Source organism: Sorex araneus, chromosome 6, assembly GCF_027595985.1.
Source record: "Sorex araneus isolate mSorAra2 chromosome 6, mSorAra2.pri, whole genome shotgun sequence".
NCBI lineage: Eukaryota > Metazoa > Chordata > Mammalia > Eulipotyphla > Soricidae > Sorex > Sorex araneus.
Genome location: NC_073307.1, coordinates 27,385,763 through 27,403,147, shown reverse-complemented (window position 1 = coordinate 27,403,147; position 17,385 = coordinate 27,385,763). Strand labels below are relative to the sequence as shown.

Sequence of the window (17,385 nt, the reverse complement as noted above, 5' to 3'; positions counted from 1 at the left end):
TGACCATCCTGAGTGCTGCAAGCCAGCGGGACATGCAAGGAGACCTGAGGGGGCTGACCAGGCCCGGGGTCTCTGAGGACCCCCTCACACATCTCCTGAGGGCCCGTGGCGGGCAGGCATCCGAGCTTGGCCTTCTCGCCCCAGCCCCAGGATATGAGTCTCTTGCCCCTTGATCCAGCAACTGCTGGCACTGGGGAGCACGGTGCTGCAGAGCACAGCCCCTCTGTGTGTGTGGGGTCCCAGCCTTGCAGCTTGTGCTCTGTGCAACCAAAGTGTGGCGTGGGTGGTGGGTGGTGGGTAGTGGTGGTGGGCAGCCCGAGAAGTGAGCTGTGGAAGTGGCTGGAGTGAAGGAAGGACCTGGAGTCAGAGGAGTGGAATCTGGGCTCAGTGCTCTCCTGAGCACCTCTCAGAAGCGTGGGGGTGGGGTTCAGGGCCCCCTGCCTGGGACACTGGGTGCCTGAAGGCAGCAGAGCTTGACCCTGGCCCAGAGGGTCACAGGCACTGCGGGGCCTGCATCTGCTCTCCTGGCCCCGAGGTGCCCCTTTGGGACATGGACTCTGGGCAGCTGAGGCACGCACACCCCACGCTCCCCGAAGCTCTCCACCTGCAGGGAGCAGGCTCGGGGGGGGGGGGCTGCGGGGCTTCACTGCATGGCGAAGGTCTCTAGATCCTCACAAAAGCTTGGTGAAAACAACCAGATTTATGAGGATAATTCAGCGCTCACCGGGTAAAAAGCTGACGTTGAAATGTTTCCATGGTCTGTCTCGGTAATGAAGTTCTTTGTCTCCTCTGCAGTCTTCTCTGGGTGCTCAGCAGCCGCCTGAGCAGGCTCTGCTCCAGACAGGATTTGGAGCTTCTTCCTGGGGCCCAGCCGCAGGCCGGCAGGGTGCTGCGAGGTGCCCCCATCAGCCCCAGGCCCTGGCCAGCCACGCTGACAGAGGCAGTCACCCAGAACGCGGAGGAGCAAGCGCTGGCCATGCCCACTTCCCTCCAAGTGGGGCCGAACACCACCGCATCCCACGCTAATGAGTTTTCTTTGCAATTTGTATATAATAGATTTTCAATAACAACCTGTAATTAGTTCATTTTCTACTATTCAATTGCTCCGCGCTGAGGCCCTGGACAGCTCCCAGCTGGGGTCTTTAAGAGGGAAGCTCTGAAAGATTCAGCTGCAGACAGTGGCCCCGAGGAAGAGCGAGGTCTGAGCCCTCCACGGGGCGGGTGAGGGCAGCGGACTGGCCGTGGCTGCTTCTGCCTGGCACTGAGCTCGACTAAGAGAAGTAGCGGGCAGGGGCTCACTGGCCAGAGAGGATCCATGACCCCGGCCCCTGAATGGGGGCCCCATCCTGACCCCACAGCACTCGCCCAACACCCCCATCCCGGGGCGCTGTGTGTGCATGCAAAGGGGTGGTAAGTGGATCCTCAGGCGTGCGTACCCCTTCTTAGCGGAGGGGGAGCTGAGACAACAGCCCTGATGACCACACAGGCATTCTTGGAGTCTGATGGCTCCGAGGCCACGTCCACTACCCAGCTGAGACTCAGTGCCCCCTCCCTGGCCAGCACAGCCCAGAAACTCACCAAGGTCCAAGCAGGGGTGGTCTGCCTTCTCCTGGGTCTGGTTCTGCCCTACTGGGGGTGGGGTGGGGTGGTGGGGGGAGTCCAGCTACCATTGGGGTCTCTCGCTGTCAGCAGGGGGTGGGATTGGCTCCGCCTGTGATGGGGCCTGGGGGTTCCTCTAAGAGGAAACAAACACACGTATGGTATGCTGAAGAATATTCCCTCCTAGTGGGGGCACGGCTACAGGGGGCAGGCTGGGCCTTGGGTGCCCCCACAGGGCAGAGGTGGAGGAGGACAGGAAGATGCTGACGGGTGTTGGTGGCCCTGGGCGCGAGAGGCCCTGTCCTCAGAGAGGAAGCACCGGCCGGCTGTGCTTGCTTCTGGCATCTCGCCTCCAAGGGCTGGCGTGCCCTTTCTGTCCTGACTGAGCCTGCCCACCATGAACCCCGATTAAGCCCCTGGAGATGTGCAGAGGCCCTCTGGGACCCGACTGACCCTATTTTGCGTGGCCCCCTGGGCTGGCCCAAGCACATCTCTGTTGATTTCAGCCCCTTCCCTGAGGGACTCTGGGTCAGACCTCAGCAGGGGCAGAGCCCAGTGAGCACAGAGCCTCCTCCCCATGGAGCCCCTGGACTGAGGGCACACAGGAAGCTCTGGCACAGCCCAGCGGGGGTGGGGCACACACTGCCCTAACTTGTTGCCACTGTCCTGCTCGGTTTCTGCCCATTTAGCACCTATTGGCCATGTGATGCCGCTTTATAAATACCATCTCGCTCACTGGGGCAGCCCTGTGTGGGGCCCAATAATTTATAGGTGCAGAGTTGGAGCCCAGGCTACATGGCTAGTGAGGACTCGCCCCAGTTTTCTCTCGCTGACCCTCAGCTGTAGCCTGGAGAGGTGTGGAGGTGAGTCTGGGGTTCTGTGCGCAGAGGAGAAGGCGGAGGGGAAAGCGACTGAGGAAGACATCCTGGAGGAGGCGGCAGTGGCCACTGAGCTGGGACCTGCAATCAAGGACAGAATGCGCAGGACGCCCAGGGCTCCAAAGTGGACGAACTAGAACCCTACTGACAGGACTCAGTGCACACTAAGCAGCTTTGGGGTACGGGCAGTGTTGCCACACCTCCTCCTGGAAGCCCCCCTGAGGAAGGGAGACCCATGGCACCTTCTCTTCCTGTAGCCACTCCCAAGATCCCTCTGTGCCCTCCTGCCTCTAGGGGCTGGAGCAGCCAGGACCCCCTCCAGCCTTGGAACTCCACCACGTCAGCGGCTGTATCATTGCCCAAGTTGTTCCAGAGGGAGGCTGTCAGGGGGAGGCTCGCAGGGACCCACTCGCCCCTTTCTGAATCCAAGAGCAGAGTCCTAGAAAACGCTGACAGTCCCCTGCCACCTGCAGTCTGGCTACTCACAGCCCCCAACTCAGGCAGCAGACGAGCAGGATAAAGCAGCTCGTGCCTAGTCCTGTCTGGGCTCCCCTGGAGAGGACAGACATGGGGGCCGATGGATGGCTGTGCTGTGCACTCCTGTCCCTGCTAGCGTGGCTGTCTGGCTGTGCAGGCAACTAGTGTTGGCCACAGTGGTGGGGTAGGATGGGAGGGGGGGTTGCCCATTGCAGTTGTGGGTCCAAGTAGTGGCAACAATGTAGCACATCTGCCAGGCAGAGCAAGCCGGGAGCTCCCCCACCAGTTTCCGCAGTGGCGTCCTGGATGTGAGGGAGGGGTCCGTGGGGCAGCGCCTTCTGCGCAGCCTGCATCTTCCACATGGGGGTACCTGAGCCCACTCCGCACCACCCTTTATCCCGCGCCTGGAGCTGCTGCACTAACCCAGGCTTTGCCTCCCACCCACTTGCTGGGGCTGCTCTCGGAGGGTTAATTAAAAGGACAAGAATCCGTCTTACAAAAAAGCCGGAAGAAACCTGGAATGAATTTAAAGCCAGAGAAACAGCCTCACTTCAGCAACATGTTTCCCCCATGACCCCAGTCCAAGCAAGCAGGAAAGTGTGAAAACATACATTATTGAAAGGCTTCTTAAAGGGACAGCCTTCTCCTTAACGTGAGCGGTGAGCAGGCCAGACCCGCGCGTGAGTGCTCTAGACTTTCGGCGTCACTGCAGGGAATTGAGGGGGCCGGGGTGGGGGTGCAGGGACGCAGGGAAAGGAGAGACACGGTGCCTGTGGTTCCGAGAATCTTGAAGTGATATGTGAAGAAAGAGATGCCACAACTGCCTTTCCAGGGAGGAGGGGGGGCAGCTGCCCCATTGAGCCTGCTCAGCTGGACATGGCAGTCACTGGCCGCCAGTCCATGCTCACCCTCGGCCAGCTGCAGACACCCATTAGCCTCATCCGTGATCGGAAACGCGATTTATGAGACCTCCCAGCTCCCAAACTTGTACATGCCACATACTTCTCCAGAGAAGGTGACCCCGAGCCCGACCTTTCCTGAAGTGACTCAGCCGCAGACCCTCCCTGCCTCGTCCCTGGCCCCCGGCAGCAGAAACAAGAAAACAGACGGCTATTTCAGGCATGATCTCTACCCGCCCCCTCAGCTCTAGTTTTGACACCTGGCATTTGTGGGGGAGAGGGTGGTGAGACTTCTCTAAGTTTCGTTGGTTTCAGGGTAATCTGTCTCATTTCAATGGCCTCGCTAACACTTACAGAACCATAAGTCCGTGCCCAGAGCGATGGGAATATGGCCCAGAGTGGCCGTGACTAGGAAAAGCCACGCGGTGCCCGGTAATCGGAGGGACCGTGAGCTCATTCTGCAGCGTCCCTAATGGCTGTGAGCTTCCCTTTTATTGCGTGTCGTTCCTCGGGCCGGGCTGTGACGAATAGCTTGGCAGCCTGGTTCAGAACCAGGCCAAGGCGACGACGGCGGCATCTAATTTGCTTTAAAGATGATGATCACAAAGCTCTGCGGAGAAGCCCGGAGTGAAGGGGAGGGAGGTGGCGTTGCTCTGCACCAGACACACAGCCAGGGGTGCTGAGGCCATCTCCGGCCTCTCCCTGGGCAGTGCAGACTCACAAGGACCCGATCAGGGGGCTGCTTTCCCTCACGTCCAGCCCCATGTCCTCAGCCTTGTTGGAGAGAGGGCCAGGAGCTTGCTGCCCAGCTCCGGCATCCAAAGAGGGGCTCCTGAGCAGATGCTCTGCGCAGCCAGGGGCACAAGACACTGCCCAGTGCCAGCCCCTGCTGAGAGATGCTGCCTCAGGATACAAGTGCTGTCTCGTGTGCACCAAATCCCAGACGTTCAGCCCTGGCCCCTGGCTCCGTGTTTTTCACAGCACCCTCGGTGGCAGGTCCCAGAACCCTCCCCAGAACCCCAGCACTGCTTTCCTGACATGAGGGTGGGGGTGGAGGTGAGCACATCCTGCTGGGCCCGACCCCACAGCCCACTTCTTGGCCATGTTCTAGGGGATCATTCAGGGGCCCAGAGTGTGGCGGGGACAGGGTAGATGCTGAGTTCAAGGGCCAAGGGGCTTGTTTATGTTGTTGCGGGTTAGCAGGGCTCTGCCAGTGAGAAGCCACGATCCCCCACCAGCTGTCAGAAGTCCAGTGGAAGCATGATTGCATGTGCACGCACACACGCACACAGGCACGCACACACGCCTTTCTTTACTCTGCAGCAGACAGACTGATGGGGGGGGAGGGAGCGCTGGGCCTGAAGCACAAGGCCCCACCACATGCCGCGGACGGGCGCTCTTGGCAGAGGAGGCTGGGGGGTCCTGCCCACCTCTCTGGCGAGCTCAGGGTGTCTTCCTGGGTGGAGTCCCACCCGCTGTCCCCTCAGCCACATGAGCACACACCCTTCCCATGAGTCCAACTCCCAAGGACCTTTCCTGGTATCCCCTCACCCCAGTGCTCAGCAGGTGGTGATGGTTTGAGAAGGGGGGCATCAAGGAGAGGCCTTCAGTCAGGCCGTCCACTCCTGGTCTACATCTGGGACCCCGGGGGAGTGGCACTCAGCACTTCTGCTTCAGACAGAACACCCACTTTCTCTTCTCTAGAGAGCCCCATCTTTTTTCAATGTGAGACCCCCATTCTTGAGGAGTAACTGCTCTCTCTCCTAGGTCAGGCCTCCCGAACTCTCCTCCAAGTGGGGTCTGGTCACAGCCTGGGGATACCCTTAAAACCTGCTCTGACATCACATGTGGTCATCTTGCCCCTCCCAGACTTACCTAAACTGTAGTTCTGCCCGCCCACCAAACCACAATGAGGACCTTTATTTGGAAGGAGCAGTGAGACATTCCCCCCTCCCCCCATTCCCACCACATGCCACACTTTATCACTTTACCCCTATCTTTAGGAGGGGTGGTTTGGGCTTACTCAGGGATCAGGGGACCACCTGGGGATTAAACCCAGGTCTTCAAGGTAAGGGCCCGCCTTTGTATAGATTGCTATACAGTCTCTGGCCCCACTTAACCCTTTCCTTGACACCCCAGGCTTGTTGCAAAACTGCCAGCTGCTTTTGCCCCGACAAGCCCTGGAGGGCCCAGGGCAGAGTGCCAAGCCTTGGCAGGTGGGAGCCACGTGGCGCAGTGTGGACTCACGGAAGGCTGTGTAGAGCTCCTGCAGCGTAAGGGACCCGTCGCTGTTGTAGTCATCGAAGCGAAGGAGGTCGCCTGGTGAGCACCCCAGGAAGTCTCCCTCCTGGTCCTGCTCCTTCAGTTTGTGCTGCGAGGAGGAAGGGAACAGGGAGAGGGTGAGAATGGGCACAGCTGAGAGTGACTCAGGCATGTGTGTGTGACTGTGAGTGCATGTAAGTGTGTGTGTGTGTGTGTGTGTGTGTGTGTGTGTGAGTGTGCCTGCATGTAAGTGTGTGTGCATGTGTGAGTGTGTGTATGTGCATGTGTGTGTGCATGCATATGTGTGTGTGTGTGTGTGTGTGTGTGCTGGGGACTTCAGCAACAGCTAAGCCAAGCATGGCAGCACCCATGATCCTTTGGTTTCTTCCTCTCTAACTCTCACTCCATAGAAGACAAAACTGAGGCTCAGAGGATGTCTGGGTGGTTACACAGTAGCGGGGCCAGAGCTGGGATGAGAATTCCATTTCACTGACTCCAGAAGAGCAGACAGAACCCCCCAGAGCATCCCTGATAGGCTCAGTCCCCGGGAGCCAACTGGTCCACCTCTTCATGAGGGAATGGAGGAATCAGAAAAGAAGGGTCTGAGCAAATGTACCCACTGAAAATGTCACAACTGAGCTCTGGTGGTTGGAAGGTCACAGATCCATGAAGTGCCCTCCCAACCTCATCAGGCTTGTCAGTCTAGGAGCAGCACCTCTTACACAGCAACCCTGCTTGCCCCAACCTCTGTCCTACCCAAAGCACTGATGTCTGCCCTGGGGTCCATTGGTTGGTTCTTGGAATCCCTTCTCGGGTACGGCCGGGGTCACAGGGCACAGAAGTCTCCCTGCCTAAGTAACTGGAAGGAGGCTGAAGACACATCCTGGGAGCCCTCGCCTAGCTGGAGCTGGAAGGCCTGAGATTTCAGGGAAAATGCTCAGAAAGACATGCTGGGCTTTATTTGGGAGGGGCGGGGGGCTTACAGGGGTGGTGCTGGGGGGAAGAGAGGCATTTATTTTCTTTTAACTGTCTCAACTTGGCCTGCTATGTTAAAGACAATTTAATTGATAATGTTTTGTTTTGTGTTTTTTTTTTTTTTTAAAGAAAAGCTAACAACAAAAAAATCCTGGCCCTTCACCCAGTGAGTATGAGCATTCGATAAAAGGGAGATCAAGCATAACGCCTGAAATCAATCTTCCAGAGACGGAAATTTCCCTTTGTCTATTTCTCCATTGGAAATTGATTAACTTTTCATGGGTCCGACAAGTTTCTCCTCGATGCCTATGATTCAGTGTCAAGGAAAGGTCCACTTGAGCTGGGCTCTGCTCGGCAGATTTATGAAATGGATTTTAAAGATGTTAAATTTTAAAGAGGAAATCATCATCCAATTACCACGCTGGTTAATGGTCTCGGCTGCCCGGGGGCACGTTTCTGCCAGGTTTGAGCAATGTGCCCCGGGATGGCTCTGTTTACACAGGAGGCTCCTGGGAAACCGAGACATCGTTCTGCATGCCCAGTCCTGGAGTTGGGGAAGGCCAGTCTGCTCTCCTGCAGGGAACCCCAGGCTGCTCTGGGCTATCTGTGCGGTCCTGGCCCCACTTACTCTGTGGGTCTTAGCCAGAACCAGGCTGAGTGCTGACGGATGAGATAGCTGTTGGCTGGCTGGCTCGGCAGAGATGGCTCGGGTATGGACGAGCTGAGCTGGGGCGGCCAAGGCTTTTAGTTCTTAGCCTGTGGCTGGAGCTGACTCTCGGGGAGGGTCTACAGTGGGGGCTATGAGAAGGGACTCTGCACTGCAAAAAACTAGTGATGGCTAGTGATGGCTCTGGATTCAGGTTTTAATGGCGTTGAGTGTCACTGCAGACCTGGTGTCGCCTCCTGATGGCAGGAATCTGTGCTGGAGGAGCTGAGGTGCCTGGCCATCAGCCCACCTGGGTCAGTGAGCCCCGCAGTAGACACCCTCTCCCTGCCCCACCCTTCCGGGCGCATGAAAAGCTTCACTTCCTTGCTTGGGAAATGCGGTAACAGCAGGCTCTACTGCACAGCAGAGGGTGGCCCAGAGGGGGAGAGAGGAAACACTAATCCAGACAATAAAAATAGAGGAGATAATGACCCCCATCACTCTGATCTCCTGAGAATGTGGGGTGCCAGGCAGTGCATCGTGTCTCAGCTGGGTGAATCTCCTTCCCCGTCTGACCCTGAGGCCCACAGACAGAGTAGAGACCCAGACATGAACTGAGGCCCCCAAGAGCAGAGACCCAGAGGTGAGCTGGGCCACCAAGACACCCTAGCTTGGATGCTGGTGGGTGGGCAGGAAGTCCACAGTCTCAGGGCCTGTATTCCATCATCGGGGCACTCTAGGGCATCTCTTTCTTTTTGGGAAGCAGGAATCCTCTCAGGAGATGGTCAGGAGATCTGGTGCCCCACTGGCAATTCTCACCCACCTGGGCCATTGCTTGAACACAAGGGTTTGAGGCTGTGATATTGATCCAGATCTGCAGTGCTGGAGATACCCAGGTTCCCTTGTGGTATTGGGGCTTACAGGGCCACACGTGGCAGAGTCTAGGGGTCTGCAGGGCTGTATCTGGCAGTGCTGGGGTGGGGGAGAGGGACCGTCTAGTGCTGGGAATTGAACCTGGGTTGGGCACATGCACCCTAAATGCTGCATAGTCTCTCTTGGGGGTTTCTGATGTTACACTGCCAGGCAGGCCCTGGGCATCCAGGAAATGCTGAGCGTACCCAGCTGTGGCATTGGGAAGGCCACTGTGCCATGTCAAAAATTTCTTTCTGGCTACTCTGTCCTTGTTATCTCTGCGCTGGTGGATGCTCTAGGGTCTCTGGAGGACAGCTGCCTGCTCCTGACACCCTGCCTGGGGAGGCCGGCCTCTCTCCTTGTAATTCTCTGCACTCTTGGGGCCCCAGACCCTGGGAACAATCCACAGAGCAGGACAGAGGGCAAAGGTTCTGGGACACCCACCTGTGTCACCGCACAGGAACCCATGGTCCCACCTACTACATGACACTGTCCTTGTTTGGTTTTACAGCTACACAAAAGGCCATTCTTCTGCATTTGGGGGTGGGGTGGGCCCCAGGGCCCACTGGAACTGTCTTTCCAAGTGAGAGAGCAATGCTTGGGGTGCACATGGGGTTTCCTGGGAGCAAGCAGGCTGGGATCTGGGACCTTGAACTCTGGACACTAAAGAACAGGGCATCACTGGGGAGGGCATAGATGGAGTATGCTGGGGACATCCACATTACAGGTCCAAAGGTATGTGAACGAAATCAAATCTTTGGAGGGAAGTTCCTGGTGGTGCTCAGGGCTTACCCCTGGTCTATGCTCAGGGATGACTCCTGGTGGGGTTCAGGGGACCATACAGGGTGCCAGAAATCTAATTGGAGATGGCTGTGGCCAAGCAAGAACCTTACCTGCTGTCTTACAATCTCTCTGGTCCCATAAATTGAATATTTTAACCTTCCTACAGAGGCAAGGATGGGGCTCAGGGAGGGAAAGTTGGGGCCCTGTGTCATGGCAACAGAGATGGCCCCAAAGAGTCCACCAGCCAGTGGAGAGTGATGTGCTTGTCTATGAGCAGAGGCTGGAAGTGGCTGGTGGGAATGCCAGCCCCCCACCCCAACCGCATGACTTGCCTCATCACGTGACCTCAGAGACTTGCCCCGTGCTCTCCAGCCCCACTGTAGGAGACGCCTCCCCTGTGGGCGCCTGTTACAAATGCCTCCCTCCTTACTGATATGCATCCTGGAAGTGGGGGTGGGGAGGCTGTCATCTTCTTCCTACCTGGGCCAGCTCTGAACCGCCCAGGCGGCCATCACCATCGGTGTCCAGCTGCTGGAACAGTGCTTCCACCAGCAGGCGCTTCTGCGAGGCGGGCTCCTGCCCATGGCCCCCTCCTCCCAGGGGCTGCAGGCGGGCCTGGAGCACCAGAAGGGCATTCTTCAGGCGGGCATAGTCAGCCACGGAGCATGGGTCACCTGCAATAGAATACGAGGTTACCCAGACTCACTCTGGTTCTCACGAGAACATGCCCTGTGGACCCCCCTGCATCCTCCAGGACATCTACCCAGAGCAGCGCATGGTGCCATGGCAGTTGGTGATACCTGCCTGATTATCTGTCCACCAGCCAGGCCACCTTAGAGTAGTCAGAGAGTCCAGATCATGTGCCAGGGTTGGGGGTGGGTGGGGAGGGCACTGCCAGGCAGAATGGGGGAACTCTCAGGGCCGAGCCCTGCAGCGGCTTTAGGAAAAGCGGCCCCAAGCCTCCCCGTGAGAGCTGTTCTTTGCCTTAATCCTTCCCCAAATGCAGCTTCGGAATACTTGGGCTCACAGATGAGGGAGTTTTAGTTAACAGGACTAATAAGCCTTGTGTAAGTTAATTAGGTACACTCCCAGGGCTGGATTACTTCAAAACAAACATATGTACACAAGGCTAGGGCCAGGAAAAGAGAAGAAGCAGAGCAGCAGCTTCAGGGACTGAGAAGCCACGTTCATGGCCTGTCCTGCCCCAGTCAGTGTCTCTGAGGGGCCTCCCAGCACACGGCAGGTGGCCCGGCCCAGACTCTCATGGGATCAGCCGATAAACTGAGGCTCCCTTCCTCCTCCAGCTCCATTTCCCATGGCCCTGCAGGATGGGGTGCTTCCTGGGTCTGGCTTTGCTGAATCCTGAGGTTTGGGGCTGAAGGGTTCAGGGCTCAGACCGAGCTGAGCCGACCGAGGCCAACCCGTGGCGGAAGTGCACGTTCCAGGCCAGGCATTCATCTCTCCATCCCAGGCAGTGTCTAAAGCAGGGTGCAGAGTGCTGGCTTCGGGGTACCCTGCCTGCCGCCGCCTGGGTGTATAACCCCAGGAGGACCCCTGTGATGGTGCTGTGCCCCCGAGGCCGCTCTGAGGGGAAGTAGAGCAGAGCCCCCGAGGCTCAGCACAGCCAGGCACTCTCGGGGTGGGGGGGCCGCCTGGTGGGAAGGAAACCAGGCTGTCCCACCCACACCCGCACGGCCCCACCGCTTCCTCTTAGGCTTATTTGTGTTTCTAGATTTTCTTCCAATTTGGGGTCAATTGATTCTCTTCAGAAACAGATGCTGGGACCATTTCCCTCTGCATGTTTATTTAGGAAAAAAAAATCAATTGTTATGTTCGATACAATCAAATCTATTTGCTCCCTGGGAGTCTCTGAGCTCTGCCAAGAATGGTTTCCAGTCCCCGCCCCGTGGGCTTGTTCCCCCTCCCCGCCACGTGCCCAGGCCTGCTGTTCCCGGCACCTCTGAGGGCGCCCTGCTGCCAGCACTCCCCATCCTCACCCCCGTACAGCCCCCAAACCCAGCCACCACCCTGGGGAAGCTGGAGGCTCTGGGTCCTCCCTCCAGGGCACAGTTACCCTCACATCTTGCTCCCAGCCCCCTGCAGGGTGAATTTGAGCCCTGGTAAGAGCTGGAGTAGGACTGACAGGGTCGGGCAGAGCATGGGGCTGCGCAGATCTGCAGGGATGGCACTGGGGGACCTGCCAGGCTTTCAAGGTGGGGGGGGCGGGTCTTGGGGAAAGGGGCATGGACCTGTATAGAGGCTGCAAGGCCAAGTATACAGTGGATAGACCTTGCAAAGGGCAGGCTCCCGGGGGCTACCCAGCAGGCCACTGAAGGCGGGCAGGGAGAGGGTCACTCCACCACCCCGACTCTCCACGGCAGAGTTGCCTGCCGCTCGGGATCTGCACACTGGCCAGAGCTGGGGTCCCTGGGTGGGTTATGGACCTCTCCCACCCCCAACGCTGCATGCCCTGGCTTGGCCCTTCCAATCGCATCCAGACAACTTACCCAGAGTTTCCAGCATGTCCATGAGGCAGTGCCCCACACCCACCTCCCCTGCAGGATGCTCTGCTCACATTCAGGCATTGGTCTGGGGATGGGTGGGTACCCCCGTGGCCAGGGGCAGCTTGCTGAACCCCTGGACTTGCCATTGTCCCTTGTATTTTGAGTGCAGTATTTATTGATACTCTGTGTACTAGAGGGAGGCATACAGATGTGTGCACGTGCATGTGTGTGTGCATGCACGTGTGTGTGTGTGTGTGTGTGTGTGTGTGTGTGTGTGTGTGTGTGTGTATTTCTTTCTTGGGCTGCAGGCCAAGGAAGTCTGGGAGAGACAGTAGGGCAGGAGCAGGACCAGGGAGTGGGGTCCGGGATCAGGAATCAGGATGCCAAGCTCCAAGCTCACACTGAACAGAACCTCATTTAACCTCCTTTATCCTCCCCTTTCCTGATGGCTGTCATTGTGCCTGGCCTCAGCTGGACTCTCAGTCCTGAGCTGACCACGTGGGTTTTCAGAAGAGACGCTTAAATTCCTCGTTATCCCAGGAGCCCTCGGCATGAAACAAGGCTCAGGAGAGGATAAGGTCTGAGCTACAGAGCTGGGCCATCAACTTCGTGCCTGAGTCTCCTGGGGGGGTCCCGGGCACCTGAGGAAAGCCATACTATGAGGGGTGTATCTGTGTCTCCCCGAGGAGATGCGTCTCTGACATCCCCGTCCCACAGACCCTGCTTCTCTGCCCACATATACAATTTACTAGCCAGCCATATTCTGGTCTGACTTTGCACGACATGCCTCTGATTTTGGAGGGACTTGGAGAGGAGCTGATGGCTTGCGGGCACGGAGAGAGCCAGCGGGGCTGCAAGTGCACGGGAGGAATCCCCTTCCCCCAGCCGGCCCTGGCATCCCAGTTACCAGAATCTGCTTGTGGGGATGTGGGACCCTCTGCATGGGGTGGGGGAGCACAGCCTCTTTCCTGATGCCCCTGCTTCTCTCCTCAGGTTCCCTCCAACAAGTGCCCACACCCAGGCCAAGAGAAAAGGTTTCCAGAGGAACTTAGGAGCCCTGGGAACACCCCCAGCAATGTTTAGCCAACAAGGCTGGTAGATTCTGAGTGGGTGTGGGGCTGCCCAGGCCCTGGGGTGCTTGGGACACAGTCGGCCCGGAGATGCTCAGGGGGCCATGTGTCGCTTGGGTTTGAACTTGGTCCTGTCACATGCAAGACATGTGTCGCTGACCACTGTGCTGCTTCTCTGGCCCCAGAAAGGGATTAGAGCAGTCAATTGTCCCGTACAAGCCTTATCATGGATCCTGGGAGCATTCTGGGGAGTCTCTGTTCCACCCCACCCCCAAGTCACACTCCTCTCCTGCTGCTCTGAACAGCACCCCGGGGACAGGACACCTTCTACTGCCCCCCCTTCCTGGCCTCTCTGGGGGGTCGATCAGCCTCCTGACCCGAAGCCCTGGGCCCTCCTGTTTGGTTCCCAGCCTACAGGAGCTAGGGGAGGCTCGAGCAGCCGCTCTCTGAATTTGGGCTCCTGCAGTGTCTCCGCAGACAGCGGTGTGGGGTGGGAGAGCACCTGGAGGTGACCCCCTTGAGAAAGGTTGCAGGGGGACTTGGGGAGACTGCACAGCACTCCCAGAGTGTGGGAGCAGCACTGTCCCACCACTGTCCTCACCTGCCCTCTGGGTGTTTGATGAGCCCCTTTGAGTTCCCCACACGAGGACCCAGCACAGGCCCGGAAGTGCCCCCAGGTTGAGGGGGGGCTGCTGCTGCGTGAGTGTCCCTGGCACTGTCCCCTACACAAGGTCCCACATAACCTCTGGGGCTGACCGAGGGACTCTGGCTGGGGTGTGAGCAGCCTCTCTGCCTCCCTCCATGGGACAGCCCCACCCCACTATGGTCGCTCGGCACAAACGCTTATTGGATGCAGAGGGCGCAGAGTGGCTCAGCACAGGCCAGTGCCAGGGCCAGCCCCAGACACATGCCCTGTCCAGCTATGCCAGGCTGCTATGTGTGTGCTCCCTCCAGCTCCACTCAGTGATAGCTGTCACATGTGGTGATCTGGATGAGCCCGGCATGGGGTGTCCACCACCTCTGACTGCAGGACAGGCAGGTCCTCTCAGCAAGGCACTGGGGTGGGCTGTGCAAAGGCCCACTGGCTGCGCGATGATACCCCTGGATCAAATGGGCTCCATGTCCCAGACACAGGATGTAGCTCTCTCGCCTTCATGCATACCTGTGTCTGACGCTGGCATGTGGCCTAGGCTCCTAGGACATCAGGGCCTGCTGGACCACAGAAGCCTGTGACATCCTGCTCTGGTGACAACCATCACTGACAGGGCCCATACCGTCTGCCAGCCCAGGTGCCCTTCACATAGCAGCACCGACCTGGTGTCCAGACATTGCATGTATGTGTATGTACGTGTGTGTGTATGTGTGTGTGTGTGCATGCATGCATGTATGTGCTCTGCCTGTTCCCAGTCCACGCCTGCTCTGGCAGATAAAATATTGATCAGCTTGCTGTGGAGCCCAGAGTATGATCCTATTTTCATGTCAGAACTTGGTAATGAACTACATTTATCAAGACCATTCTCCACGAGAAAGGTCAGCCACGGATCTGGCTAAGTTGTTATGACACCTCATTAATCTAGTTTCCTCAATAATTGTCCCTTTTTGAAGATCCCTATGGTTCTCTCCTTCCAGTCCCGCTCCCTGCACGCAGAGGGAGATGATTAGAGAGCGGGCGGGCGGTTGTTGGATTCTTTGAGGCGACAGATAGGAAGCAGGTAGCGGGGGCCTCTGGAATGAAATGTCCATCAAAGGACACTTCCATCGCAAACCACAGGGAAGCAAGAGGGCCAGTGTGGACGTTTCACTAGCACTGCACGGGAAGCTCCCTCCCTAAAGAGCCCAGGGGAGGTTGGGAGGGCAGGAGGAGAGGCCCTCAGACTGACCGCAGGGAGCTCAGGTTCTGCAGTGAGACAGCCAGGCCTCTGGGGGGCTTCAGAGCCCCGAGACAGAGCTCCTGGAGCCCGGAAGATAGCTGGCACCTCTTCCCCACAGCCTGGGGTCAGTCCTACACCGAGTCCTTGGAGGCCCAGGCGGGCCCTTCCCTGCCCTCTGCTGGAACATCCCCCACCACTGGACTAGCCCCAGGGAGTAGGCCCCTCTCATTGGGCAAGGGACCCCTAAATCTGCAGAGCTGGTTCAGACAGAGTATAAAGGCTGACATGGTGGTAAGCCCCACGGGTGTTCCAGCCCCTGATGGTGTCAGGTGCTGGGACTTGCTTTATGGGGCAGCTCTGCAGCTTGCCAGGCCTCCACAAACCCCAACACACTAGAGACGCAGAAGTGGGTTTCTCAACGTCCCGAGAGGCTGCCCCCTGGAGGACCGGGGTGTGGACCATAGGGATGGGTGGAAGGCAGGATATGCCAGGGTGCGGGTCGGGAGAGCTAGGTTCTGAGATTCCCACCGGGACTAGAGTCATAGTAGAGTGGGTAGGGCTCTTGGCCTTGCACGCAGCTGACCTGGGTTCAATCCCAGGCATCCCATATAATCACCTGAGCTCTCCAGGAGTGGACCTGTGTGCAGAGACAATGGTAACCCCAGAGCATCACTATTGCTGGGTGTGCGCTCTCCCCCACCCCCCAAAGTAGATGTACGATGTGGGGGTTTCACCTCTCCAGAATCCACACAGCAACCTGCCATACTCTCAGCCATAGCTCTGGACCCCAGCCCACCCCAGGCCCCCCCACAAGACCCCCACTGGACAAGGGAGAGTCTAGATGTGCCTGGGGCCTGCTGGCCACAGTTGGGTGCTGATGGGAAGCTTCACAGCTTCCTCCACCACCCAAGATCATCTACATCACTGGGCTCACCTGGTCCTTGACGGACAAGTAATGTCACTGCTGCCAGCCAGCACAGACACGCATGACCCTACCGCCCAGGGCTGATGTCAGAGCTGCCAGGAGGTCTGTTCTGAACCCCCAAAGCGGGGCACAGAGCAAGAGGCGTTTTGCTCCAGATTTACTGTGTGAGTCACTGTGACTTGACCAGAGTTTAAGAGGAGCAGATTTTTTTTTTTTGAGCCATACCCAGTGGTGCTCAGCATTCAGCTATCACTCCTGGCGGGCTCAGGGCACCATATGGGATTCCAGAGATCGAACCCAGGTCGAATATGTGCAAGGCAGGCAGCCTACCTGCTGTACAATCACTCTGGCCCCAAGAGGAGGAGATGTTTAATTTGATGTCAATGTATGAATTAAGAAAAATCCCGGGGCTGCTATTTCTGAGAAAATTCAATTAACAGTAAATGCCCAGACCAATGGGTTAATCTTTTTTTTTTTAATTTTTGGGCCACACTTGATAATGTTTATGGGCGCTCTCTCTCTCTCTCTCTCTCTCTCTCTCCCCATCACCCAATTTTCCTCCTATGCCCCCCTCCTGCCCCCATCACCCATCCTACTGCCTGCCAGTATGGAAGACACTTTTCTCCTCCCTCCCTCTCCCTCCCTCCCCCCCACCTCTCTCTCTCTCTCTCTCTCTCTCTCTCTCTCTCTCTCTCTCTCTCTCTCTCTCTCTCTCTCTCTCTCTCCCCACAGTGGCGGGGATTAAATCCAGGTCTCTTGGAAGCACCCAGCCCTTTGAGCCACCTCCCTGGCCCCCAACAGGTTTATCTTCAGGAATAAATAAAATAACCAAGTTTTCCTGATGGTGTTGACCAAGGCATAAAATTTGGAAAGTTCCAGGAGATTGTTATGCATTAATGGGAGAGGCCTACTGCAGAACCCCAACACATATAGACCCAGGTCACAGTCAGCTACCTGGTGACCCCTGCTGGCTGTCCCTTGCGAGGCCAAGACTTCTGTCACTACTCCTCACATTCGCTCACTCTGGGCTGTCCTGCCTGTTACGCTGGCCCCTGCTGGCCACAAAGTCAGGCTAGACTTTGCCCTGCAAGGCCTGTCCAGCCGACTCTGCTCAAAGGGGTGCCCCCTGCCCTTGCAGCCACGTGGCCCAGCACCCTGGGGCTTCCTCCTCTCCCTGCTGATGCCTCCAAGGACCGATGGAGTGGATACCACACTGCCGCCTACTCCCACACTTCCTAAGCATTGCTGGGTGCCAGCCCTGGAACCAGCTCCCGCGGCATCCTGCCCACCTTCCGGGGTCTAGCAGCAGGCCCAGCAGTGTCCTCGGTCTACGACTCTTTCCCTAGAGTCGCATCCATCATCCCCAGTGTCAAACATTTTGGGTTGAAGTGATAGGGTCCACTTTGGACCCACAGACAAATCTGGATGCCGGACAGCTGAGGTTCCATACGGCCTTCAGCCCTATCCATGGAGTGGATGCCCCCTCCTCCTTTCCCACTGCCCACCCAGATCCACCAGCTTCAGACCAACCTTATTCCCACATCCAGTGGACAGGAAAGGAAGGAACCTCCCCCCCGCCCCCCC

At 57.7% G+C, this 17,385-nt stretch overlaps 1 protein-coding gene across 1 annotated transcript in view; it reads right to left on the bottom strand.

Annotated features, from left to right (window-relative positions):
- FSTL4 (follistatin like 4) overlaps positions 1–17,385 on the bottom strand; it is a 306,655-nt gene that overhangs the window by 81,846 nt on the left and 207,424 nt on the right. Inside the window, exons 6-7 of the mRNA XM_055142013.1 lie at positions 9,912–10,105; positions 6,101–6,224 (exon numbers count right to left, since the gene is read on the bottom strand). Coding sequence (XP_054997988.1) covers positions 6,101–6,224; positions 9,912–10,105 — 318 coding nt within the window. The remainder of the gene's footprint in view (positions 1–6,100; positions 6,225–9,911; positions 10,106–17,385) is intronic.